This window comes from Elgaria multicarinata, chromosome 8 (assembly GCF_023053635.1).
Source record: "Elgaria multicarinata webbii isolate HBS135686 ecotype San Diego chromosome 8, rElgMul1.1.pri, whole genome shotgun sequence".
Taxonomy (NCBI): domain Eukaryota; kingdom Metazoa; phylum Chordata; class Lepidosauria; order Squamata; family Anguidae; genus Elgaria; species Elgaria multicarinata.
In genome coordinates this window covers 51441769-51468497 of record NC_086178.1, presented here as the reverse complement: position 1 = coordinate 51468497, position 26729 = coordinate 51441769, and the positions used below count along the sequence as shown (strand labels likewise).

The 26729-nt window shown below is 38.8% G+C and overlaps 1 protein-coding gene across 2 annotated transcripts; it reads right to left on the bottom strand.

Annotated features, from left to right (window-relative positions):
• Nucleotides 1-1900: 1900 nt before the first annotated feature.
• On the bottom strand, nt 1901-24566 carry TRA2B (transformer 2 beta homolog). 2 transcript variants are annotated; one of them, XM_063132337.1, is made up of 9 exons: nt 24431-24566; nt 15596-15729; nt 13453-13615; nt 11295-11483; nt 7997-8112; nt 5372-5455; nt 3704-3705; nt 3018-3075; nt 1901-1982 (listed from the first exon to the last, which is right to left on the bottom strand). In XM_063132337.1, the coding sequence occupies exons 1-9, from the start codon at nt 24464-24466 to the stop codon at nt 1901-1903; spliced, it is 864 nt and encodes a 287-aa protein (XP_062988407.1). In that variant the 5' UTR covers nt 24467-24566. The 2 variants fall into 2 exon arrangements, with proteins under 2 accessions (XP_062988407.1, XP_062988406.1); XM_063132336.1 differs by lacking the exons at nt 1901-1982; nt 3018-3075; nt 3704-3705 and having other exon boundaries at nt 5348-5455; nt 13411-13615.
• Nucleotides 24567-26729: the final 2163 nt, after the last annotated feature.

Genomic DNA, 26729 nt, shown 5'->3' with positions numbered 1-26729 from the left:
AAAAACAACCACCTTTTATTATGTCACCATTTCAAAGCATATTACACAGGTTTTGATCTTCAAAATACCCTGGAAACTGGGCGTGGGTGGGGGAAAAACTGAACGAAGAATTATGGACAATAGAAATCCTTCTGCAAAGTTCAGACTAAAACACATGCTGAAGACAAACTCTTTTCAAAACACAACTCTGAACAAAGCACCAACTACACAAATATGCAGAATGAAACAACATTTTAAAACTTCACCAAAAGTAGTCTCCATAAAAGGTGTAAAAGTCACCTAATTCACTAGGCACTATTAGACTTGAACAAAAGTAACAAAGTATTGTCCACAAATTTGCAATCTCAATGCACTGTTTGTAGCTACAAAGTCTTCGGTTTCACACTTCAATAGCGACCTGCAAATAAACAGATTAGGAGTGTAATTATAACCCTGAATTCTGTACCTTCACAGGCAACAGGCACTGATAATTCAAAAGGTGTATACTTGGGTGTGGCAGGAAAAACCTCAACGCACAAACTGGGTGATTTGGAATGTAAATTACTAGTTAAGAGAGATATTTCCCCTCATGTACATTAAAGAGCTTGGACCCAAATGTGCTCTTCTGTGAATGAAAAGGCTTCTTCCATTCGCTGAATCATCTTTGCTTGAGCAAAGGCTCACGCTCACAGAATAAGGGGAGGTAATTTTTGCTTAGTCCTTGTGCCAACCCCCACTATTCTGAAGGATCCTCCAATCATCCAGAGGTGGGAGGGGGCACAGGGGCTTCAAGGCAAATAGGCAAGCTTCACCACCCACTTCTGCCAGCGGAAGTAATCCTTGCTCAACAGATTTCTAGCTCCAAGCCTAACACGCATAAAAAGGAAAAAAGGGATTACTTGCATTAAGAATAAGACTGTGATATACCATTTCAGGGGTTCTTTCCTAGCTAGAAAAAACATTTCAAAATTTCCCCAGTTTAACATAATGTTTTGTTGCTGTTGGTATCATGTTCCAATAACATAGCCTAATACAAACAAATTTGGGGCAACAATGGATTCCATAATATATTAGAATGTAAGCCTATGCGGCACGGTCTTGCTATTTACTGTTTTACTCTGTACAGCACCATGTACATTGATGGTGCTATATAAATAAATAAATAATAATAATAATAATAAATAATAATAATTAACTTAAATTTATCACTGTACAATCAGGAAACTGTGAAGGAGAAAGAAAAAGAAACTAAAATGCACTGATGAATTGCTGCAGTCATAGTAAATAGTGGAAGGAATCAAATGAACCCCAGTAGCCCAATAGTTAATTTCAAAAAGAACATTACAAATAAGAAATCGGTATTGGATGTTGAACAATCAGAATGAAGCCAACTTGGAACCATATTAATCCCTAGGGGTAAAATGTTCTCCTGAGCTTCAACATTCCACCTGCAGTGTTTATAATAATTTTGTACAGATATTTTTAATACAAAACCAGAAAAATATCTATTCTAATGCTCCTCAAATGGTATGAATACAAACACAAAAATATGGAATTTGTGATATAGGCAAAATGCTAAATTATTTCCCCAGCCCTATTTTGAGAAGAAGCTGGGGGTTTGGTAGTTTGACTTTCCCATTCATTCCAATACGGGTAAATTGGATCCCTGATAGCTTAACAGGCTGAACGTAATTTTATAAAAAGCACAGAAAGGGGGAGGGAAATAAATGAAACACCTGACCCAATAATAGTTGAAGAGTAGAAAATGGTTCTGGTTTGCTAAAAACATCTTACAAATATTTCAAACAACTGCTTGGGTCCACAGCAATTCCACTGGCCTGTTAGGACTAATTGCATTCAATTTTAGGTAGCTCTTTCCCATGAGTAACAGTTTCAGAATATTGGCAGTATATTGAACTTGTTACTTACGAGGTGAATAGGATCGAGACCGAGAGCGAGATCTGTAGCCCCCTCGGCTGTAATACGGAGATGGTGATCTTCTCCTACAGAGAGAATATAACAATAATGATGTGACTGTAGGTTTTTATAGAATATATTTGCATGCATACACCCCACCCCCAGACCAACCACATTGGTTTGGTCACCAATATCCTTAGTTTCTCATGCATACCAAGGGCAAAAACAAAACATCAAGTCATGAGTATTTTTGTTTTACTGACCAAGACTTGCCAAAATAAACCTCTGCTCTGGAGAGGTCAAAAAGGGTTTGTTCCAGTGGGAGTGGAGTAGAGGCCAGGATACAAAAAATCCTATGGCTTTGACAGCCCCTCCCACACCAGCGCACCACAGGCTCAAAGGCTTGTCTAGAGGAAAAAGTAGAAACTGGAGGACCGAAAGGCAAAATCACCGTCACTCCCCCCTCCCCTACCAGTAGCAGCTCAGCAAGGCATCGGATACTTGGAAGCTTCCTTCTAAGGGAAGCACAATACATAGGACTGTGCTCTAAGAAACCTACTTGTTATTGTAAGAAACCTACTTGCATTAAAGCCATTACAAGTGCAGTTGAGTGAATATATTTTAAATATAGTCCTTAACTAGTACATCAGTGAGACAACTGATGAACAAACTTCAACACACTATTGCTCCATATAATACTTTTTTTTTTTTTTGGTAAGAACATCTTCATTTAAAGGTTAATGATAGAGCTGTTTTTGTAGTGATGTGAATTATCTGGTTAAAGTAATTGGCACTTCTGAAGTTAATTTCAATCAGGTAATATAATGTGTAACAAGAGTATGCCACCATAGCTTTTTACTAGAGATACCAAGACAAGTAAATTATTTGGTTTGAGAATGTTAATACTTCTGGTAAGAGAGGTCTTTTTCTTTACCCAAAATCGGGTTCTCATATCTAGACTAAAATTGTTTCGCAGCACATCTTCCCACTGAAGTCTTCAGATTCACTATATTTTGTCACTGCTAATAACTTCTTGGCACCAACAGTGAATCTTCCAAATGTAAACCAAAGACTATGTTAAATGTTTATAGAAAATAGCACTAGGTCCTCTTCTAGCATACCTGTACATCTGATCCCTGTCTTGGGCAGCTCGCCATCCTCCTCCACCGCCTCCGCCTCCTCCTCCTCCTCCACCGCCTCCTCCTCCTCTGTGAAAACACAAGCAGAACAACATTTTTGCATTTTTATTTATTGACTTTTCAAAGTAGAAATGATACATATAAAGAATTATGATCAGTACAAGAAACACTTCAGACAAACACAGGAAATAATAATTTCCCCAAACAGCTGCATGGTAACAGCATCAGCTACCCATTTTTACATAAGTTCTGTTTGTGAATAATCCACAATTTTAACAGCATTGCAAACTGTTAAGGTACCTTTTGCAGACTTTAATGTAGTATTTTCCATGCTTCTGGGGAATTATACACATTTGGCTTTAAAAGCACTGTTTGACAACTGATTATTTATTTACCTGTGGCAAGGCAGGCCTTAGGAGAGGATATTCCAAGCAGAGATTAGGAATACTCATTATATTCAATATTTAAATACAAGAAATCTAAATGGTCTGTGACTGTATAATAAAGATTGATTGACTGATTGAAATACAGCAAACATATCAAGAATCCTCACATGCTATTGCAGTTGCCAGGATATCTATTAGAGCTACGCTGAATTTTTGTCCTTTAATATTTGCTTTGAGCAAAGCAGCCCCACCTCCAATGGCTATTTTGCTCCTATTTGCCACCTCTTGTTTCTGCTGCTGGGGCACCATTGCTGTTTATCTAGTGACCCCACCAAATCAGATATTCCATATAGAACAGAATGACATCACAGTGTTAAATAGCTAACCAAATCTGCACAAGAGGTATGAGTGCATCAGATGCATGTAACTATAAGCAGGGTACCAAGATAACTCAAAATTTCTCAAAAATGAATTTCCTTGGCACAGAATTGAATTTCCTTGGCATGACATGAACAGTAACCAACCTAAATAAAGCATCAGGTTTGTAAGTCCGAATTTAATTTGTGGAAACGTTTCAGGTTGTATGAAGAATCCCAAAGTGTAATTTTGCAAGAGCAAATTTTATAGGGGGAACCCATAGCTGGGGTGGGTGGGGGAGAAGAGCCCATAATACAGTTTCAGCAAAGTTCCTGCTCTGGGGTTATGTGCTAGGTGATGTAATTCTCTCCAACTATTAAAGACAAGCATATCAAGCTCAGCCCATCGACTGATGTCCATATGTAAGCTATATCCAAAGCTGTGAGTGGCTTTCTAAATCACCGCTCCTTACTGCAGTCTATGGTGTCCCCAAAGGTTAGGGACTGCCAGGAAAGATCTGGAATATGGTGATGGTGTCTGGTATGGGAAGGGGAAAATCTATGAAAGTTAGGCAGAGGCAGCTTGTACACATTTTTCAAGGTAGCAGTCATTTCTGCTTCTAGAACACAATTAGAACATTTAAGTTACAGGAAAGGAAAAACTTATGTAAGGCTTAGCCACATACGATATGAGTCAGTCATATGAACTGGTGTTGCCTTATACCAGGTGAGATTTCGGTCTTTTAATTAATTTGAACCAAATAATTACCATATTTATTTATTTAATTTCTATACTGCCCAATAGCTGAAGCTCTCTGGGCGGTTCACAAAAATTAGGCAGGAACTGTTTCATTTAGTCAATTTAAACTTTTCAAAGGCAATGCTGACAGATGGCATATATGACATTTGTAGACATGGAACTGAATAGTTTCTGGCTGACCCAGTGAGACCTATTGGGATATTTTGCACATCAAGTGAAAAGCCATACTTGATCACTTACTTTAACTGAGAATGCTACTTTTTAAATATTAGGACGCTATCTGTTTTAATACTTTCCCCAACACTTCCATAGGTGATATACTTTTTTGCTTTGTGATATTTAATGCAAGTAACTGGCTGCGGTGTGACCATTTTGTTTTATCTGATGCCTGAAGTAGATAAAGATTTCAAAGTTCTTATCACAGCTTTTATCTATCATAGTATTTCCAAGCAAATTGCCACATGTGTAAAATCCTTTGATTTAGATTTATTTCCTATATCTCTTGTGCCAAAGAGCTAGTTTTTACCAAAATCCTTGTAAATGGATAAACCATTTTCTATGCCAATATCTTACAGTGATTCTAGAACATATCAGAGAATGTAAAAAATACTTTGGTATTAATCTAGTCAGTCTTCTCCAATTGTTAGGATACAAGTACAGTGAAAAATAAGCAATTTCCCTTTAACCCCAAAGAGAGATATGGATGCCACTAAAATATCCAAAGTGACAAGAATCAAAATAGAGATGGACATCAATAGAAGGCACAATTACAGTACACAACACTTTAAAAGATTCATGCAATCTCATCAAGTAGTAGTAAAAAAGTAGGCTCACCTATATGATCTGCTATAATAGTCACGGTCATCATAGCCTCTTTCATAAACTCTGTCATAGTAATCTCTCCGTCGGGAACTACCACTGTAACGAAATGCATAATATGAAGACAAAACAAAACAGAATATAGATATGTAACAAAGGGAAGTCAATAATAATATTGATTGCACTAAATTTCATTCCCACCTTTTCACCAAATGGTGCTCAAGGCAGTAACAACAATAAAATACAAAGTAAAAAACATAAAAACAACACAGGTAAAACACATGGGGCCCAAATGCATTCAGGGGGAAAAAAAGAGGCTGCTGCCCATTCATTTTTTAAAAAGAAATTAAGCATTACAAGAAAAATTCAATAAAAATAAAACTGAAGGAGCCTGGAGTCTGGTGGTTGCCAAGCAAGGTACATGTGGCATCATGCTGGATACTCCAGGTTCTAGCTACTAGAATCTAGCAGTGTGACAGAAGGAGTTGGCGTGCGTGCAAGGTCCTTTTCATCAGCCTGTCTGGCTGTAATGCCATCTGGCCCCTCTCTGAGGCTTCCATCAATGATCAGCCACTGTGAATGGGATGGAAGGGAGAGACTCTTTTTGGCAGGAATCTAACTTGACTTTTCCCAAAGGATTCTCTTTCTCTGCCTATTCTGTCATGTCTTTGTTTAGACTGTAAGCCTGAGAGTAAGGCTGGGTTTATATTAGGTAGTATCGTATTCTGCCTGTGCACCAGCAGAGTGACCGATGCACAAAAGGGATATAATAACTTGAAATGAACAGAAATGCTCATTTTCGGAACTAGGCATTTCTGCAGAGAAACAAGTGCTTCCGCTCATTTCTGGGTTTACTTTTACAACTGCTAAACCACTGTTGTGTAAACAGTGTAAGCAGTGTAAACAACAGTCACTTCTGCTGGCACCATAGAGTCAACCAGAGGACAGCAGCCAATTTGGATACTGCCGTCTAACTTTTGTACATCATCGTGGAAGTGTAGGCACAATTCAACTACTACTAATAAATAATGGTCCTGTTCAAAAGACACCTTAAAACACAGCTTTAACCACGGTGAAGAAGGCAAAAGCCTTACTCAATGTGGTTAAAGGTGTCTTCTGAATGGGGCCAATATTTATGACAACCATGCAACATGGCTATCAGAACCCATACCTCTAGAAAGAAAAATAAGTGTTAGCTTGCAGCTACAGAGAAAGTCTTAAATTTGTGCATTTTACTAATTTTCTTCAAACAGAAAGTTATAATGGATCTAAAACTGATCTTTCATAATCATAAACATTCCAGGGCTCATACTCCATATTCAGGTCTATTTTAGGGACTTTAGGGTACTTTCAGGTCTAAAAAATGGACCAAAATAGGGACCTCATAAAACCTATGGAAACAACAAAAATGTCACTCAAAAGAATGTTTTTTTTAAAAAACAACAACAAAAAACACCCCAGCTGGTTAAGGTCAAACCAAAAAACATTTTTTAAAACTCTTTTCAATGCATATTAACTCTCTAAGTTCAATTTTTAGCTTGTCTTTTAATTTTAACTCAACTTTTAAGTTCATTGATTATTTTAGCCATATTAAACAACCAAAAATAAGTTTTTTTGAATAGTTTATGTAAATTTTTATGATTTTCAGTATAACTTTTTTAGGCAAGTTGCAGCAATTCAGGCCCGGTGTCTTTAAAAATTGGTAAGTTTCAAGCTTTCGTCCTGGGTACGACGTTAAACTGCCTCTTCAGGGCCCTTTTTCCCCTTGTTAAGTTTTTATTTTTATTTTTTTGCCCTGGAGTCTTTCCTCTTTGGTTGGCATTTCTTGTGGTAGCTGCACCTTTCTTCTTTCCTGTAGGCCTCCCTTGGCCACTTCTTGTGTTCTTTCCATCCTGAGACTGTTAGGTTATTGAAGGGCTAAGATAGTTTTTGTTGTTGTTATACGTGCTTGGAAAAGATACGAAAAAAATTAAGTCAAAAGTTTAACTTCGTTAAATGGGGAAGTGCCGTCTTAGTGAAGATTGGTTGCTACAAAAGGATTCTCTTGGACATCAAATCGGGACATGGGCAAAAATTATAAGTGACACCCGAGGGTTTGTGACTCTAAAATAAATGCTACTAAAGGTTTTGAAAAAATTAGTCAACATGTTGCCACAAGAAAACATTAAAAAAACCTGTGAAATAAAACGCTGTACCCGGGATGAAAGGTACCAATTTTTAAAGCCATCAGGCCTGAATTGCTGCAACTTGCCTGAAAAATTATACTGAAAATAAAAAAAATACATAAATTATTCAAAAATATATATTCATATACCCATTTTTAGGGACTTTAGGGACCTAGGATTTTTTAAAAAGGGAGTTTTGGGGGCTTTGTTTCAGTTTAGGGAGTTTAGGGACTTTAGGGACCAAGTATGAGCCCTGAAATTCTCACAACTTGAATGCTGTAGTATAAGTGTTTCCCAAATGCTTTGTCATGAATGTGGTGGCTGGAGTCTCATAATTTTATAGATTTATGCATTCTATATTCACAGATGTTCGTATATATATATGGTTTGTTGGAAACCCTGATCCTTGATATTAAAATGAAAATCAGTAATTCAACTGATTTGTTTTTGGTAGATTATAGTTACAAGAACTTACTAAGTAGGCCTTCCCATGTAGATTCCAGGAGTAGGTGTATGAGGCCTTTTTGTTATAGAGAAATCAACTCTGATTCTTCTCCCATCAAGCTCCATTCCATTGGCACGTTCTTTTGCCTATGGGAGAGTTAAAATATATAGAAGAAATCTGTTCAGAATTCAGTTTAATTCAAGTCCTGAAAAAGCTTACCAGCAGGTCTGACAACATAATTAACAGGGAAACATTATTATTACTATCTTAAGAAAAACAAGTTATTCCCACACTTATTTAAAACTAATCTATCGATACCTACTAAGTTGCAGTAGATTATTTTTAGTTACAAAGCTGTAATTGTATAAAATAGATGTGAAGTTCATTCTGATCATTTCGTACTCACTGCACTTTCTTTTAAAAGGGAAGAGCAGCAATGGTCACTCTTCATGTCTGATTCAATGTGCACATTTGGACATATCAAGCCAGAATTGCTGATATTGCACTCTGCCTAATCATACCACTTGGCTTCCCCCATTGGAAGGTATGGCTAAACAAAACGGAAACTATGAGGAAGCAAAAGTTACACATTGAGCCCAGACTCCTGGTTCAGCACTGCCCTAACAAAACAGAGTCAGAAACCAGGGTTTGAAGCTGGATTCCCATTCCTGGTTTGTTAGTGAAGTGACAAGCAAGCATCTTGGTTCAGGCATAGACCATATTCAGATGATGCGCTAAACCAGTGGTTAAGCATTTTGAGCTAAACATTATGGGTTAGCTTATTGTGTGAACCAGGACTTAGTGTGTTATATGATCCATTCCTAACCATGGTGGCTTCGTAACCATGGTTTAAACAGCTCACTAACCATTTGCTGCAAAAGGGTTAGCAGCCTAACCATACCTTAGTGTATTGTCTGAACAGACCCATAACAAGGTTTTACTTTCTTGTAACTTTAGCCCAAGGGTGGAGAATCTTTTTTAACCCAAGGACCTAATTCCAAGCTGCAAAAGCTCTTGGGACCTCATTCCATCTGTGGCTGGGACCAAACATACAGTCGTGTGAAAAAGAAAGTACACCTCTTGGAATTGTATGATTTTACGTATCAGGACATAATAACAATCATCTGTTCCTTAGCAGGTCTAAAAATTAGGTAAATACAACCTCAGATGAACAACAAACAACACATGACATATTACACCGTGTCATGATTTATTTAACAGAAATAAAGCCAAAATGGAGAAGCCATGTGTGAAAAAGTAAGTACACCTTATATGATTCAATAGCTTCTAGAACCACCTTTAGCAGCAATAACTTGAAGTAATCGTTTTCTGTATGACTTTATCAGTCTCTCACATCGTTGTGGAGGAATTTTGGCCCACTCTTCTTTACAACGTTGCTTCAGTTCATTGACGTTTGAGGGCATTTGTTTATGCACAGCTCTCTTAAGGTCCCACCACAGCATTTCAATCGGGTTGAGATCTGGACTTTGACTGGGCCATTGCAACACCTTGATTCTTTTCTTTTTCAGCCATTCTGTTGTAGATTTGGTGTGCTTGGGAGCATTGTCCTGTTGCATGACCCAATTTCGTCCAAGCTTTAGCTGTCGGACAGATGGCCTCACATTTGACTCCAGAATACTTTGGTATACAGAGGAGTTCATGGTCGACTCAATGACTGCAAGGTTCCCAGGTCCTATGGCTGCAAAACAAACCCAAACCATCATCCCTCCACCACCTTGCTTGACAGTTGGTATGAGGTGTTTGTGCTGATATGCTGTGTTTGGTTTTCGACAAATGTAGTGTTGTGCATTATGGCCAAACATCTCCACTTTGGTCTCGTCTGTCCAAAGGACATTGTTTTAGAAGTCTTGTGGTTTGTTCAGATGCAACTTTGCAAACCTAAGCTGTTCTGCTATGTTCTTTTTAGAGAGAAGAGGCTTTCTCCTGGCAACTCTTCCAAACAAACCATACTTGTTCAGTCTTTTTCTAATTGTACTGTCATGAACTTTAACATTTAACATGCTCACTGAGACCTGTAGAGTCTGAGATGTAACTCTTGGTTTTTTTGCAATTTCTCTGAGCATTGCACGGTCTGACCTTGGGGTGATTTTGCTGGGACGGCCTCTCCTGGGAAGATCGGCAACAGTCTTGAATGTTTTCCACTTTTGAATCATCTTTCTCACTGTAGAATGATGGACTTTAAATTGTTTGGAAATGGCCTTATAACCCTTTCCCAGATTGATGGGCAGCAGCAATTGCTTCTCTAAGATCATTGCTGATGTCTTTCCTCCTTGGCATTGTGTTAACACACACCTGAATGCTCCAGACCAACAAACTGAAAAAACTTTGGCTTTTATAGAGGTGGTCATACTTGCTGATGATCAATTAATCACAGGCATTTGATTAGCAGCACCTGTCGGCTACTTAGCATCTTAATTCCTATGGAAGCAGTAAGGGTATACTTACTTTTTCACACATGGCTTCTCCATTTTGGCTTTATTTCTGTTAAATAAATCATGACACGGTGTAATATGTCATGTGTTGTTGTTCATCTGAGGTTGTATTTACCTAATTTTTAGACCTAAGGAACAGATGATTGTTATTATGTCCTGATATGTAAAATCATACAATTCCAAGAGGGTGTACTTTCTTTTTCACATGACTATATGACTATTTAAGTTTACTCATCTGGATAAGCCTCTGCATGTCTTGCCATAAATAAGCAGAACTGAATCACTTAGCAGAACTTTTAACTAGCATCCAAACACCAAGCCTCTACATGCCTACTCAGAAGTCACCATGAGAAGGATGTCTACACAACAGTTTCCCCTGTTGGTAAAAGCTCTTCCTATCAGAAGCTGGTTGGAGCACAGAGCTTTTTCTTACTGCACAGTGACTAAAGCTCCCTTCAGAGTGCAGCATGTGAAAGCTCTCATTTCTGATCAGCTGCTTTGCAGGTGGATGTTCTTACTTTCATGTAACGGGAAGCAGCCTCCACCCCCACCCCCTCAAAAAAGATGTATACTGCTCCTCAGAGAAAGGGTGGGACAGAAATGTAATAAACAAATAAAAATATGAAACACTGGAAAAAGGCAGGTGAGTTGCATTACCAGAGGTTTTGGATTATGCTTATAATTCACCTCCCAATAACTTATAGCAACCAATGAATATGCACCCTTGTTTCAGAAACGCACAATTTACAAAAATAATAAATTTAAATCACTGCTCTTTTTCTGTCCAACCCTGGAAAATATATATTTATATACCTTTTATAAGGACGGGATGTTTGAAAAGTACAATATATATTGGTGTAAAGAAACCCACTTACCTCCTTAGCATCATCAACACTTTCAAAGTACACAAAGGCAAATCCTCTAGAACGTCGAGACTGCTGGTCATATACAATAGAAACATCAGCAATTGGACCATATTTGGAGAATACCTCTCTCAAATCCCTTTCTGTTGTGTACAGGCTTAATCCAAATACACCAAGACAACAGTTTGGGTCAGGATTTGCCTGTTTTAAGAAAGAAGAAATTCTCATAAGAATTCAAGATGTCCTCACAAATAATTAAAATTCTTTTGGATACAGTACAAAAAATGCTATTCTCTACTTAATGCAGAAAGCTTTGAACACCAAGTTCCACCCTATTGGGTTGAACCTCAATGCATCTGCCTATCTCTCCCCTGTAAGGAAATACAAGATGAAAAAGGGGAAAGCAGAATGGTGCCCAATTTGGGTAATATTCATATGCTCCAAGTCTTACCCAGATCAGAACACATTAACTAATGTCAGAAAAGTGTAAGTTGGAGCTATGATTTTTCATGCCTAAGATCTGTTTAGCTTCTATACTACATAATATACAACATAGTATCTCATGTGGTTTCTGGTTTGTCTCAAGAGAAATATTTTTGGTTGATAAGTATACATTTGTTCCTATAATTTTTTAAAATATCTCTTTGGTAAAGAGAAATAGATTTTTAAAACTATCACGAGGCACATATCTGGATTAATAATACTTAAACTTTCCTGCACCAAAGAACAAAACAGTTGCAATATATAGCTGTCTAATATAGTCATTTTGTTAAGTGACTATGAACAGGATCCAATGAACTTCTTCTGACAGCATCCTGGATCTTCTGAGACTGTCCTTCCAACTGCATAATGACTGCAGTAATTTAGACGACTAAAATGTATTCTCATGCAGCATTAGGAACTACAATTGTAATGGATCATCTCAAAAGTCTTGACTTGCTTTAAGGAAGCACTATTTTGTTAGCTCTGAAGTAAGAGCCAACACTGTTATCTTTTCGGTGCCAGATCAAGACTTTTCTCTTCTCCCAGGCATTTAACAACATACGCTAAGTTCTTTTTTTTTTAATGGACCCCAGAACTGTTGTTGTTTAAATGGATACTGTTGTTTTATACTGTTTTTATATTTTTGATGGTTTAAAATTTTGTATTTTAATGTTCATTGTTTTTAATTTTTGTAAACTGCCCAGAGAGCTTCAGCTATGGGGCGGTATATAAATTTAATAAATAAATAAGATCTCCAAAGTGCAATACCAGATACTGGAGCTGAATTTATGTAAATATTTTCTCTATGTACCTATTTTAAAATTATCAACGTCATCCCAACTATGGCACATCTACTATTAATTGCTTTATTTTTTTAAGTTCTAGAAACACAATACATATTTTATATCAGGGTGCAGAACCTCCAGCCCATGTAGCCTTTTGGGGTTCCTCCAGAGAGGAGAGCTTAGGCTCCAACCCTCACTCCTTGGAGGAATCCCCTCAGGAAGCATCCTTCTGATTGTTATGAACTGCCCAGAAAACTTTAGCTTTTGGGCAGTATAGAAATTTAATTAATAAGTAAAATAAATAGAGAACAGTGGGGATTCTTCTGATATTGCATGCCAGCCGCAGAACCTCTATGGTTATCTCCAACCTCAGATCAGAGATAGCAGCAGGGTGTGTGTGTGTGTGTGTGTGTGTGTGTGTGTGTGTGTGTTGGGACTCACCTGCACTGGGGAGAATGCCTGTTCTTCCCTACATGGGTGAGTCCCACAGCCCCTCATCCCCACTGGAGGAGGCCCAGTTCTGGTCCTCCTCCCAGGACAAAGAATATAGAGCTGATGTCAGGCTATGTGGCAACACCCCCTAACATTATCTGCCCTGTGGCTCCCCTACCCTAAAACAGTTCTGCACCCACTGTTCTATATGGTACAGAGCTGCAAAGACTTCACAGAGCAAACCTAAATACAAGCTGAGAAATAATCATGCAAAGTATTAGTGCACACATATCTTACATTTATAAAGTAAAATTCAGACATTTTTGGTACTATTTGTGCAACATAAACAACAATCATTTTAGCTTATTTTCAACTTTAACATGATTTCTGGGTAATTGGAAAACTTTAGAACCTCCAAAGACACACACAGCTGAATTATCTCTGGTCAACTGCTGCCATCCCAGCCTTACTCTGTTGCCAACATGACGCCGACGAGTAGACATAGGAGAATGGCTGTGACTGTGTCGGCGCCGATAGTCGCGGCTGTAAGATCTGCTTCTTGACCTTCTGTGGGATCGAGAACGTGAACGTGATCTTGTATAATGCCTGCGAGAACTCCTCCTTGATCTGGAACTGGAAAGTATGAAAACCAAGAATATCATGCTGAACCACACGTGTCAAACACCTAAGGCACTGTAACATGGGATGTGTGTCCACCACATTTCAAGCTTTATAAGCAAATAAGTTGCTTTTCCACCCAAAAGAGTACTTAGAAAGCAAAATAAACACAAAAACAAAGATATATTAAATGGCCATAAAACACTAGAACAGCAGCACAAGCAGGAGCAAAAATCAACAATCTCAAGAAGATCTCAGCTATCTGGGATACAACAAAGGCCTGCCAAAAAAACACAGCCACCACTAAACACTTGAGTCAATAAGGAAGGGGCAGGCAATCTAAATGCTGGCAACCAAAACCACCCTCTACTGCATTGCCAACAACCACGCTTTTGATGGAACTAGGATCAGGAGCAGAGCCACATCTGAAGACCGCTTTGGGCAGGCAGGATATAACTAATTCACATTTGAACTGAAAATTGTATGTATGTTGTTACTACTACAATAAACCCAAGTGAAACATAGCAATTTTAAAGCAAAAAATGCACAGGTGTAGACTGTTTAATAAAAGGCCAGCCCAAGACATTTTGTTGCCTGGGGCAAAGAAAAAGATGGCACATTTCCCATTTTATGTTTTTTTTTAAAAAAAAAAGCCAACTGGATTGGCAGATGAATCTGTCTTTAACACTGATGATAGGACAACATCCTCCATTGCACCTGAAAGCCACAGGCTAACTTATGGGGTGCAGAGAAGGCAATACAATGCACAACTCTTTCCTTGTTGCCACCTCCCAGCATCTACCACCTAAAGAAACTGCTTCACTCTGCCAAATGGTAGGACCAGCCCTGCCAGTATGGATTTAGCTAAGTGATTAGTGGTTTTGATCCCTCATTTTTGGATTGATGTTTTACTGTGTTTTATTGTTGATGTACTGTATTTCTTCGATTGTAAGATGTCATCGATTGTAAGACACTATTTCAGTACCACCAACAGAAAAAAAAACCCTAAGACACACCTGTGATTCTAAGACGCACCCCATTTTTAGAGATGTTTATATGGGGAAAAAAGTGCATCTTAGAATCGAAGAAATAGGGTATTACCTTTATACATCACTCTGGATCTCACTTTTGTGGGTGAAAGGTGGTATAGATTTTCTTTAAATAAATAAAAAATACTACTTCTACTTGATATTCAAAAAACACTGCAATTATTCATCCTTGCAGAAGCAAGTTTCACTGCAGAAATATAAGGAACTACCAGAGATTCTTTTAATCAAGAAATGTTAGCATGCATACTGAGCTCCAGCCTCTTTAGACAAAGCAGTTCTCATATGCCTTAGCTTGATTTTAATCACACACTGACTGGGTCAAGTCCTGCTTTCACCTGGTAAGCCAAGTTGCACAAATTGCGTTTTACAGCAGCTAAACAGAAGTTCCTTGGAGGCATATCTAGCAGTTGAGCAAACACCATTAGAAAAGTGATTATTCAAAATTTAGATGGAAGTTTGCGAGTATGTTTTTCAAATATCTTCATCTTCACTGTAAGCAACTTGGGAGTTAAAGGCACATATTAAGGTCACTTACGGAATAATACTTATTATTCAAATGTAATACCCAACCCAACTACTAGTTTTATATGAGGAAGTATCAACAATTAGTTAGAAGATACTTAAATAATCTTGAAGAATCAAGGCAACAGTACGAATAGAACGACCTACCAGATAGAGGATTCAGCCAATGCCATGTCCCAATGACCCAGATGCATCCTACAGCGCAACACTACTGTGTTATTGCTGAAATTCTTCCTTGCAGCAATGGCATCCTATTGCATTCTAGGCAGGGCTACAACCTGATAATCTCGGCTGTAATTCTTGCACTTGTACATACAATTCACACTGGCTTACAAATCTCCTCTCCAAAACTCCTTTTCTCAAGATATTTAGATTGCCACTTAACATTTTAAATAAAAACCAAGTTCAGTTTCAATAGGCTTACCGAGATTCAGATCTTGATCTAGACTTCGACCTAGATCGCCTTGAACCTTCCTTGGACCTAGATCTAGCAGGCGAATGCCTTGGGGACTTGCCGGAACCATGAGCACTTCCACTTCTGGAAGCGGAACGGGACTCCTGCATGTAGAAAATGTATAGTTTAGTTTGAATACAACTTCTCCAGTACTTTACTCTAAATAAGCTCTGGTGAAAAATATCAAAAATCTATGTCTCCATTATGTGTCCGGGCAGTTGCCATTAGAACTGCCTAGATTTATTAATTTTTTTTGCCTGTTAAGCACTTTTTAAAAACCCTGCATGTTTTTTTCTATTAAACAAATAATGCATGCATGTTTAGCAAAATATACAGGGACACATAAACAGACTAGTAATTACTTAGCGTAGTGCTTTCAGATTCCAGATTACTTCTTATCTTAACTTCATTTTTATTTCTTTTCTTCATTCTTCCGTTTCAAATTCTGACTTCTTTCATCTTCCCCACTTCACACAAATTGCTCAATATTCTATAAGTGGGACTTCTGGTCTGATAATTAGCATGCATTCACTTTCTTTTTTTTCAAATTTCAGCTTCACTTATTCCTGAGCTTCAAATAATTCTCATTTATAAAACTTGTCAAATGGCGACTTCCGCATTTTCCTTCTTCAACATTAACCTTAATAAAAAAAGAACAGGATGAAGAATATTTAAAACTCCAGGATAGATATCTAGAGCCAAGACTGAAACTAGAAAAAATGCTATGTGTTTGCACTGTTTTTAAACTAGATATGCAGTTCTAGTATTGACGTGACTTCAGGTTTATGACTATTTTTAAAAAAAATGTCAATTCAATTGAAAATGATTGACAAGCTATGAATTTGCTAGTTATGTCTACAGCTGAAATTATATCTTAATAGATTGTGACAGGAACATTTCAAGAAGTTGCTGCTCTTCTTCGCATTAGCATTTAGAAGTTAGTAGTATGTCCCAAAGTCACCAATCTGCATACCTCTGTTCAAGTTTGGTATTTTTTAATATACAGAAGTAAAACGCATACTGACAAGCTTAGCCAAAGTAGTTTATCCTTATTTTCACAGTAGTGACACTATGATTTGCAAGTTAGAATAGCATGTATCCTAACTTCTACAGTGATGGAGAAATCTTTCATGTTACAGCAACAACTTTGCAGTATTTAAGATTATGCTAATATTTTAATTAGCCTCAACATTTAAGCCCAACTGAAAAGACATCAGTCTTTAATCGGTTTTGCCATACTCATAAATTTCATTTGACAAAGAATTTTGGGAATTTCCTCATTAAGAGTGAAAAATAGTTGCCTTCGGAATAACGCTTATCTTTTCTCTTTCTATATATGATCCCAGTACCCAAATTCAAAAACATTTGCACTGATAATATGGTAATACTGTACAGAGGCAGCTTTTCAAACATAGCACACTAAATATGCATATATCATCAGACCAAGTCTTAGGAAAAGGTGATTAGTTCATCACCATATGTGATTAGTTTGTGTATATTTAAGCTAATTCTTAAGATCAGATTAAGTATATGCACACAGAACACAGACTTTCTTTGAAACCAAGTGTGGTGATATTGGTAGGGGACAAACCAGACTTCCTCTCCAAGACTATTTTTCTGGCACACAGCTTGGGAAGAATTTAGCGTTGAAAATGACAAGGACTATTACTTATTATTAAAATTAGCCTCTCTATAGAAAAGAATGATGCTTTCCCAGCTGAGCTTGACATCTCTTTCGTAAACCCCCCACCCCACTTGCCAAGGATCCCCATCCCACAAACTTTTGGTACGATGTATACATAATTGTTTTACAATGAAGTATTACAGGCAATATTTTAATATTTAAGAAATAACTGTATTAAGGGTAGAAACTGCTCTTATTTGAGGATAAAAATTAATGCTTTTTTTAAAATAAAAGTTCTTCAATGTTTTAAACGTTTGTTATATTATGCATATCTGGTTTGTTTTCCCTTGATACTTCTTCATATATTTCCTAAATAATGGTGCAAATCTGCCCACTAAATCAACTATTATTTACACTGTTTCATTCTTACACAAGGTCTTGCATCTTTGCCATACTGGAAACATTTTGCAGTTTCCATTTTACCTATAGAGGGAATTGTTCAAAAATATTTTCCTATTTCTTACGACCAGAAGCCATGAGAACCTGCAAGGTTAATTATGGGAATATAGGACTGTGCATATTAAACTATTTTGCCTTCTAACCTATTTTCCTTTAAAAAAATTTAGTTAAATAAATAAAAATGTTGAAAACCCCTCACAATTTTTATCTGTTAGTATTCTGACATTAACTTCCCATGTCATGGAGAAACATCCCAGTAAGTACCAGCCCTTGCATTAGCTGAGATTTTATTATATGCTCATAAATAGTATACAGGCTCTATTTAATTGCAATTAGACATTTTGTTATAACAACTGATTAGTATTCATGCTTGTTCAGGATATATATGAATTAAGGTTGGATACTAGATTTAGTTTAGCAATTTAAATCATCTTGATTGAAACAATTTCAAGGTTTCACTGTGTTATACTAGTAAACTATGGGGGGAAATGCAGAATTTGAACTCATTACAGTAGGCTGCTTCGCATGTAATTCTAAACCATGATTTAGCACCATGCGGACAAACCTTGGCAAACCAAAGTGAAGTGTCAGGCTCACATGTTCTCCCTTCTCCTCCCAACATGGTCAAGGATTACTTCAACCATTTTCATTTTTAAAGAACCCTATTTTAGTGTTGTGTTCAAACCAAGAATTTAATTTAAAATACACTTTAGTCAGTTACTAAACAAGCCAAATTATGTGTTCAGAAACTAGCTTATTAAACTAACTAGTTTGCTTAAACCAAGATCCATGGTTTGAATGCAACACTAATCTGGGAGATATATATATATATATATATATATATATATATATATATATATATATATTAAAAGAAACTAAATCTTGCCAAAGTCCACCTTTCAACTGTGTGGGAAGAGAAGACGGGAGTACATGAGTTTGACACTTCACTCAGGCAGGCTCATCCACATAGAAAACACCATACAAATTAGCTGTACAAGGCAAGCAACTGTTAAAAGGCAAGCAACAGGCAAGCAACTGTTAAAAATGGAAGCTTTGGCAGCAAAAACTTCCAAGGAAGACCCAGGAAAACACATTGGGTAGTATCCAATGCTAGTCCTATGTAGAGTAGACCCATTGAAATAACTTAACGCCCATTCATTCCAATGGCTCTACTCTATGTAGAACTAACACTGGAAACTACCCATAATTTTCCATACAGAGATTTTTCAGTGTTATCCAAGCTGCTTGATCTAGCCTGATCACGATTCTCAAATGGAGCAATTCCCAGGAGTACAAATAGTATTATTTAAATAAAAAACCTTATTAACCTCCCAGCACAATTATATGAAGCCTGTTTGCGAGAATAGGCTGCGCCCAGAGAGCTTCGGCTATTGGGCAGTATAAAAATGAAATTAATTAATTAATACAATTTCTTTTTGGAAAATATGCACATTGTGGGTGGAACTCACCAAGCGCTTCTCTTGTGCAAATCACACTGAAAATGACTACCTGTGCAGAACTGTGGTTGAAGAATAGCAGCCACGATTTAACATGAGATGGGCAGCCATAAGAAACAGAAAGTAGCTCAGAGAAGAGGCATTATTGAAAGATGCGGCACCCTCCTTCAGTGGAGTTTTTCTGCATGTGCTGACTAAGCCAGAAAATAAGCCAACCTGTTCTATTTCCTCCTCTGCTCTGATGGTTTGGGTAAGCACACAAGCTCACATATCTACCTTTTCTGACTGGAAAAGTTAGTAAGGATAGACCCTACAGTTCAGGTTTTTTGCCTGGAGAATGCAAGTAAGGTAGGAAGATAAGATGTTTATGGCACAGTGACACACAGGACATATTCTGGATAACACCAAATTACACATTAAGCATGCACATCTAAGTTGCCATTCACAGTTCATGCATAAAGCTTTCTTTTGTAAGCAACCATTAAGTCTCAAACTCTTAAAAAGAGACAATCTTCTTTTTCTTTTTTTTTTGAAACTACAAAATACACACAAACTCATGTATTCACACACAGAAACAAAGCATGGCCGTATCATATGGGCCAGGTAATTGGGTTCTCAGAAAAATTTAGCAAGCATTTTAATAACATAGAGTTGAGAACACATGCTTAACAATAAGGGGAACCCTGCAAGGCACTGATAGTCTCTCTTTTAGCAGGTATGAATCCCATCTCCAGTTCTTAGGCAAACCAGTGTAGCTTCCTTTCCTCAGTTCTTGAGAGCTGCATTTGACCACGATCAGACTATTTGTTTGAGTCTTAAGGAACACCAAATATGACTGGAGCTTCAAATGTAATGACGCAGCAAGTTAATCTCCCGTTCCTCCCTTCATTACTTTTGGGGAGGCACCAGTACTTTCTTAATATGATTTCTTGCAGTATTTCAGAACTTCCATATCTAAAATACAACTTTTTCTTTCCAATGTACAGGCCACAGAAGCTTGAATATTTGCTATTCTCTGTTAAACTTCAAATTCCATAAATTCATAATGATTTACATTGCATTTTATATGACAATGTAAGAAACTAACCTTTGTCAAGATTGTGCACAGCCAAAACGAAAACTACTTTTTTGGATAACGTTAATTCTTAGCAGTTCTGTGTCAAGCTTTCAATTCTGAAGTTGTGTTATTTGTGTGCCATCTTTTTATAGCATTCAGCTATCATCCATCTGAACTTACTAGATCTTGTGTATCCCATCCAACCTCAAAACTTCATTGGGTGTACAAGCCCAGTTATAACATCCCTTAATGATAATAATCCCCAGATCCTATACTTCCTTTCCTATATCACTTCTTCCCCATGGCAAGTACAAAATCTTTTCCATAATAATCTCTAGTTTGAGGTCATCTGCAGCAATCAGTAATATGCCTAATGTTTCCTTTTCTGCTACTGCAGAGGGCGGAAACCTGCTACTACAGGTGGTGAAATTTTGGGCTTTGATTTTTCATAAGTCTATAATAACCAAATAAGGCAGGCAACATTATCAGACTGCCTCATAACTAAATTTTCAAAAGAAACCCCTCCATCCAAACTCCCCCTCCCACAACTCAATGCCCCCAAAGTTCTCACCTATACTTTCAACAGAAAGGAAAGTCCAACAGAGGTAGGGAAGAACCTTTGGGGCTGCCCTAGTTAAAATATAGAACAATTCCAGATTACTAGCAAGTATCGACACTTTAATGATGAATGAAGTTGCTATGATATGACTCAAATTGAAACGCCATTAATCAGTATCAGCAAAAAATACTGACCAACATATTTTAAGTGTGCCACTGAAGTGCCTTCTCATTCTTTGCACCTTTTATCCATATATGAAAGTAAACTTTACTTTCCAAAGTTACCAACAGTGTATGTGCATGTTGATCTGTCTGTTTCAGACATCTACTTGCATTCATTTTTTAACCCATGTGCCAGACAGAATTCAATAATCTGCAAGATAAACCTCAGCCTAACAAAGAAATAAATCATGGTCTGTGAGCCTGAACACACATTAACCTGATGAAGGGATTTTTTTTCTCCAGAGAATGGCAAACTTTTCTTTAGTTATTGTATATCTGAAGGGGGGGGGAGAAGATCCACAATTTTTTTCACAACACAGCTAGCTTCAGTCTTGGGGCACTGATGTAAATTAAGGCGTGCAGAATTTGTTTCAGCCTGAGGGCTAAATTCCATTTTGGAGAAGTTGTCAGGGGCTACAGTCCAGTGTTGGGCAAGGCCAAAGGCATATACCAGAATATCTTAGTTTAAAGCTCTTACTGCCAGTAACTAAGCCTTTGAATCACTTCAATCTTTTAGAGTGGGAGGAAAGCTACACAAAAGCCAGGAAACCTCCAAGCAATTACTGGTTGAAGAAAAGGGGGTGGGGTCAAGAGAAGGCTTGTAGCTTTCTGAGGAACCCTGAAGGGGCCATATTGGGATTCCTAGAGAGCGGGATTTATCCCCTGGGGCTGAGGTTCTACACCCATGTAAATGCACACTGCTGCGCAAAAGCAAGCTATGCCTATTAGAAAAGTTTACTTGGACCATGTTTATATGGGAAAGGCTGGCACACTAATTTATAGTTGACCATTAATCATGGTAGCTATCATGCATTGTTAACCAAATGCCAATTCACAGCTCAGTCCCAAACACATGCATATCCTTAAAATCTCTCAGAACCAGGATGACACGGAGACAAAGTATACTTTATGTTCAGTTGTTAGGTAGAATCCAATATAACCAAGACACCAAGGGCCAATACACAGCAAGAAAAAGATGTGCATGTTGCAAGGGCCAATACATAGCAGGGGGGGATGTGCATGTGGGAGGTACAGATAGTCTTCCTTTCCCGTAATACCAAATACTGGGGTCATTCAAAGAAACTGAATGGTGGGAGATCAGGGCAGACAAAAGGAAGTATTTTGCAAAGCACATAGTTAAACTATCAAATTTGCAACCACTCAGACCACTTTAAAAGGGGATTAAACAAATTCATGGAGAACAAGGGTCATGATGGTTATACACTGCCTCTAGATCAGACACAGCATGCCTCTGAATACTAGTTGCCAGGGAACAACAGGAGAGGGCTATTACTCTCTCTCATACTCTGCTTTTGGGTTTCCCATAGACACTTGGCTGGCCACCATGGAAACAGGATGCTGGACTAGACATGCTTCCGGCTTGATTCATTAGTTATTCCTAGGTTCTTAATTCTAGCTCTCAGGTGCATGCACCTGTACAATCCATGTAACTAGAAATACATCTGCTATGTGCACACATCGCAGAGAGCGTGTTCATGAGTTCGCCATAAAAAATGTAACACTGAAGCACCCCAAAGAATCAACATCATTATTTGTGCATGGTTAACTCCCCATTAAATTTAGGTCTCCTTTTAAGTAAAGGAGGTAACCACTATGTTATGAGTGGCTTCAGAATGCACACTGGTGGTAGAAAGGATCAGAAAGCCCAAGTGAGAAGAGAAAGCTCTCCTAGGTCATTTCCCCTTCTGCTCAGCAACCCAGTCAGATCAAAAAGCTGAACAGGGAAGGGTGGCTAGAATAAGCAAGTGAGAAGATGTGTTCCTTTGCTCACATTTTGGAGTTGTCACAGGGTGTGACTAGTGCATGCTGGACTTGAGAATTCCTAAAACCAAACCTCACTGACCCATCTGGCTTGCCCAGGTAACAGTATTGGTGGCTCAAAGAACAGCATATTCCCCACAACCCCTCTATCTAAGCCACTGCCACCATCAATCCAATATGAGAGGGCCAGGATTGGGCACTACTGAGCTACCTTCTATTCTCTTTCTGACCATCCCAAGCACAGCCAAGACATTTTGCATTTGTTGATAACGATCAGTTTAAAATTCATCCCAATTTTACATGTTGCAGTTTGTCAGTCGGTCAGTTCACACGTGGCAGTGGCCTCAGCATTGTTTCTTTCAATCATTTCACACAATGCCCATTAACATGTCTAAATTGCACAGCGCCTTGTTCTGTGTATGATTAACGGAGCCTTTTGAATAAAAGTATGTTTCACCATTTCATTTTTTATTGTATTTTCCTGTTGAAATCCACCCCCACTCTGCTTCATCTCTTGCCTATTCCTCTGAGCAAAATCTAAATTTTATAACATGGCTTTGAGGAGAGTGTAAGGTGGCCTATTCTCAAAATGCCATTAAGCCACTATCCTCTTAGTCCCCATCTGCATTATAGAAATAATATCACAAACCTGTAAAGCAGATCTGTATAAGTTACTGATATATGTGGAATACTATGATCACTTGATGTGTGCTATACATACAGTAGCATATTTCTTGCTCAAGCTCTTTTGCCTCTTTGCATGAAATTCAGTCACCTAATCAAATGCCTGAATGCTGTTGCTTACAACACATGCACCTTGGGAGTTGACATAGCTTGAAATCTAAATCCCAGCACTTTAAAGTTATTAAGTAGTTAACTGAAACTTACTGCCTCATGCTATTCAACAGCCTGAACATTCTTCAACATGCGGCTCTTAACTAAATGTTGTGAACTACTATATACCTATCTACTTAAGAGGGGTGGCTCAGGATTGATACTTGAAGGCGCTTCCCTGTTTAGATGAAACAGGAGGAGCTACTCTCCATGTGCGCGGAAACAGAAACCAGGGACTCGGACACAGAGCCTGTTAATACGGAAGCACGAAAAGGACGAGATGCAGTCTCCCATTAGCCTGTTTTGTGATCGAGCATTGGGGGCAAGCCCTGACATTTTCCAGGGAGAACCGAACGCGAAGGCACTACTGTAGCTAAGGCAGACCTACAGCAGCCCAGTGGCAGCGCCAATAGTCCTGCGGCGGCCATTTTGTCCCCGCAGCGGCGCATCCATTCGGGTCACCAGCCCAAGATGGCGCCGGGAGAGGGGCTCACCATAGAGCTCCACGTCAGAGCGCGCCTTCTTTGCAGGAAACGGAGGGCCATTTCCCCGCGCCAAACCGACACACAAGTCGCTCAAGGGGCGGGCAGGGGGGTCGCTAGGCTATCGCCTGGCGCAGAGCCGTTTCCCGCCTCAGGTCCTTTCCCTCCCGGCTCCGTTTGCACATTCACTCGCCTTAGTACTAACGCGGCTTCTTCCGCGCCCAGCTCAGGAAGGAGGGGGATTAATTTTTAAGACAGCCGAAATTGCGTGTTTCCCCCACTGTTACCAAGCAAGCCGCTTAAGCTGCGCTCGCAGACTCTGCGTATTACCCGCTCGCCGTAGTTCTGCTCCCCGCTGTCGCTCATCCTCCTGCCTCGGAGCCCTGGACACCGGTCACGGTTGCTAGCAGCGCCAAACCGTCTCCTCTCGAGCCTTCTCCGCAGAGGAAGTGACGGAGCCACGGAAGCCCCGCCTCCAGGAGCGAACGTGCCGCGCGCTGGCTGAGTTTCCGCCTGCCTTTCTCTAAAAGCTCGAGCGCTTCGCTCCCCCGCCCCCGAGTGGGGGCTTACCTTGTAAGGGGCGGTGTTTGCTCAATGCTTTTTGTTTGTTTGTCTTTTTAATTAAATGAACTTTGTACCGTGAGGGTTTTCTTGAATGGTCGAAGGCATATTTAGAACCCCTCGTGTGTATGCATGGAATTATTTGTCGCCAGGTACTTTACTTCGCAATTAACATGGCTTCGAGTTTCATTGTGCCTGCCCTGTGCCTGCTTACCCTTCCCTGTACCTGTTGTCATTCTCTTCCCCTCCTTATTGTTTTACTATGATTTTATTAGATTGTAAGCCTATGCGGCAGAGTCTTGCTATTTACTGTTTTACTCTGTACAGCACCATGTACATTGATGGTGCTATATAAATAAATAATAATAATAATAATAATAATTGCCATTTTGGAGAGATTCTTCTGGAGCTTTGTTTCTTTAATTAATTCCTTTGGTTCTACTTATATGAATGCTATGGTTTCATATATATCCCTGTCAAAAACCCAGGTCCAACATTTCTGAAAGCTACTTCCTTCTGCCAAAACTTGTATAGGCTTCGAATATAAAAACAAATATCCAAAGATATATGTATCAATTTCATTTACGGTATATCTCACCTTTTTGCACGTAAGATTTCCAGGTCATCTACCATCTCTAGACTTTTTTTTTTTTTAAAAAAAAAACTTATTTTTGAGAAATACAGAAAAAAACTATTTATTCAAAACATCTTGACATGACAGCTTCAGCAAAGTTACTGCATGGTGTGTCTCTAACCATGACTGCAAAGATGGAATAATTAATTCATATACTGAATTTTGGACCAGGACTGGGAAGACTTGTGTTCAAATCCTCTCAGCCATGAAGCCCACTGAGTGATCTTGGGCCAGTCATGATCCCTCTGTTTTTCCTAATTCACAGGATAGTGGTAAGGATAAAATGGGGATGAAGGAGAGGAGAGGAAACATGTTGCTCTAAACTCCTTGAAGGACAGTCAGAATAGAAATACCTTCTATAAAAATTGTGTGGTGCTTTTTAAAGTTGCCAAAACACTTCACTTATAGTATCTCAGCTGATTTCACAACAACAGTGTAGGATACTATTACCATCCATAGCCCAGATAAGAACATAGGAGCCATGTTGGATCAGCTCAAAGGACTTGTGGTAGCAAATTCCATAGTTTTAACTACTGAGACTGCTTACCAAAACTGGTGATTGAGCTTTGATCTGAACCTCAGGTTTATAGTTCTTACTCTTAATCATCACACTAAACCATGCTATACAAAGGATATAGTCACAGAAAATATTAAGCATGGCAATGCTATTGCTTATGATGGTCAGCAGTCTTGAAGAAAAGGATAGGCTGTAAGCAAAGTGTAAAGCAGTAGAGAAATGAGTACACACCACCTGGTGGGGGGGGAGCAGGGAAAACATGCCCTAACACGAAGGAGCTCATTTGCATACAGTGTTGTGCATGCAACAGTCTCTTGCTGCAGAAGGAGGAGCTGAACTTCGACGTTGTTAGTGTTGGAGGTGGTTCCTGGTTTGGGCCTGCTGAATCAGCTCTCTTTTGCAGCGCACCCCAGTTCCTGGTTTGGGCCTACTGAATCAGTTCTCTTTGCAGCGCACCCCAGTTCCTGATGCTGTTGAATCAGCTCTCTTTGCAGCGCACCCCAGTTCCGGTTGCTGCCACTTACCATCCACCTTATTGCATGCCTGGAGGATCTCTATTCATTCACTGTCTCCTGGGCTTGTGAATAAGGCTAAAGGACACAGGCTTCCATCGGCCTACCTAGACCTTGGGAGGGAAATGTGTTAATCAAAAGGTTGTTTCCCATGTTCTATTTTTGCTGCTTGTTGTTAAACTGAATAAATACCAGTACTTATACCTCAGGTGTGTGGGTGAGGTTGCTACTCAGACATCTCTAAATTGGTGTCCCAGGTTTCCTGGGTGGGGGCTTGAGCCTGAGCTAACCTTAAGGGAAAAACAAACAACCCCTAGACATAGAATCCGGCCCTGGGTACCGACCCAAGGGTTACAAAAGCAAAAGTCAATAACCTTTCTACATTAGGGCAAATAATCCTTGCCC